This window comes from Budorcas taxicolor, chromosome 4 (genome assembly GCF_023091745.1).
Source record: "Budorcas taxicolor isolate Tak-1 chromosome 4, Takin1.1, whole genome shotgun sequence".
NCBI classification, from domain to species: Eukaryota; Metazoa; Chordata; class Mammalia; order Artiodactyla; family Bovidae; genus Budorcas; species Budorcas taxicolor.
In genome coordinates, this window is record NC_068913.1 from 108,859,334 (window position 1) to 108,861,212 (window position 1,879).

Genomic DNA, 1,879 nt, shown 5'->3' on the forward strand with positions numbered 1-1,879 from the left:
TCATCTGAATACTATGAAAAGCTAAATGTGAAAGAACAGATTGTAGGCTGGAAATAGGTTTTTATACTTGAACAAGCAGAGATTTTGTGCAATATTAGTTGCAGAGGTAACCACTAAGATGCAGAATTGGAAAGTGTGTCTCAACAGGCAGGTAAGTGGTTAAATCCTAATGGTGTATTTTGGAAAACGGTATGTCTACCTAGAGAATGCACTGTCCTTGATAAAACCTTCCAACTCAATATTAATGTATAGCAGCTTAAGGACTTTAGCATGTATATCAGTTAAGTGTCATAGTTTCTGGGGAAAAACGGGGATAACTTTAATATAAGCAAAGAATAAAATTTATTTCAATGATATGAGGTATTTCACTGAATGAAACAAAAACTCTATATTTGATTAACATGTGGCAACATACTTATTTTGAAATTTTAACCTCTTAAAAACTTAACAAGAAAGAAAATATATGTATATATGTGTTTATGTATATATATGCATTTTAGGATGACCAAATATATTATTTAAAATTCCATTTAAAAACACAAAATATCACTGAAAGTGGTTCTGAATACATTTTTACACCACAGAAAGGTATAAGGTGACATAGCTCTCTTTGCAGAGACTTCTCTTTAACCCTGGACATTAACTCAGTTCCTTCTGTCATAGGGCTATGGGAGACAATATGACCTCTGTCACTGAGTTCATCCTACTGGGATTCCCCCTTAACACAAGGACTCAGATGCTCCTCTTTGGGCTCTTCTCCCTGTTCTATGTCCTCACCTTGCTGGGGAATGGGGTCATCCTGGGGCTCATCTCACTGGACTCTAGACTGCACACCCCCATGTCCTTCTTCCTCTCACACCTGGCCATCGTTGACATGGCCTATGCCTGCAGCACGGTGCCCCAGATGCTGGTCAGCCTCCTGAGTCCAGCCAAGCCCATCCCCTTTGCTGGCTGCATCACACAGACCGTTCTCTTCTTGACATTTGCTGTCACAGAATGTCTTCTCCTGGTGGTGATGTCCTATGATCGGTATGTGGCCATCTGCCACCCCCTCCGGTATTCAGTCATCATGAGCTGGAGAGTCTGCATCATGCTGGTGGTGACCTCCTGGACCACCGGAGTCCTTCTGTCTTTGGTTCATCTAGTGTTACTTTTACCCTTACCCTTCTGCATGGCCCAGAAAATCGATCATTTCTTCTGTGAAATCATGGCTGTTCTCAAACTTGCTTGTGCAGACACACACATCAATGAGCTTATGGTACTGGCTGGAGCAGTTTCCGTGCTAGTGGGACCCTTCTCCTCAGTTATAATCTCATATGTGTGCATCTTCCGTGCCATCCTTAGGCTCCAGTCGGGGGAAGGGCAAAGCAAAGCCTTCTCCACCTGCTCATCTCACCTCTGTGTGGTCGGACTCTTTTATGGCACAGCCATTATCATGTATGTTGGACCCAGATATGGGAACCCCAAGGAACAGAAGAAATATCTTCTCCTGTTTCATAGCCTTTTCAACCCCATGCTCAATCCCCTTATCTATACCCTTAAGAATTCAGAAGTTAAGAATGCCATGAAAAGAGTGCTGGGAATAAAGAGTTTTATGAAAAGATGATCGCATCAGGGTTGACAATGACCTAGGAGGATATTATTTCAAAAGTTCTTAAGCCCAACCCCGCATAAGATTATCTGAGATGCTTATTTAAAATAGAGTAAATCTCCTGACCCACCATTAGATCACTGATTCAGTAGATGTGGGAAGTGTTTTAGAAAACTGTACCTTTAAATATTATCATTATCCAAATATTACCAATAGCAATTTGTGATGCTTCTGAATGTTATAGACCAATATTTGGAAGTCACAGATCTAGAATAACACTCTTTATAA

General features: G+C 40.9%; 1 protein-coding gene across 1 annotated transcript; it reads left to right on the top strand.

The window, feature by feature from the left end:
- The first annotated feature begins 667 nt into the window (after nucleotides 1–667).
- On the top strand, nucleotides 668–1,606 carry LOC128046580 (olfactory receptor 13-like). Its single transcript, XM_052638713.1, has one exon. It carries the CDS (start codon nucleotides 668–670, stop codon nucleotides 1,604–1,606), a length of 939 nt encoding a protein of 312 aa, XP_052494673.1.
- Nucleotides 1,607–1,879: the final 273 nt, after the last annotated feature.

Bases quoted from the DNA above. Each gene is read 5' to 3' on its own strand.
- LOC128046580 (XM_052638713.1), top strand. From the start codon at position 668: ATGGGAGACAATATGACCTCTGTCACTGAGTTCATCCTACTGGGATTC.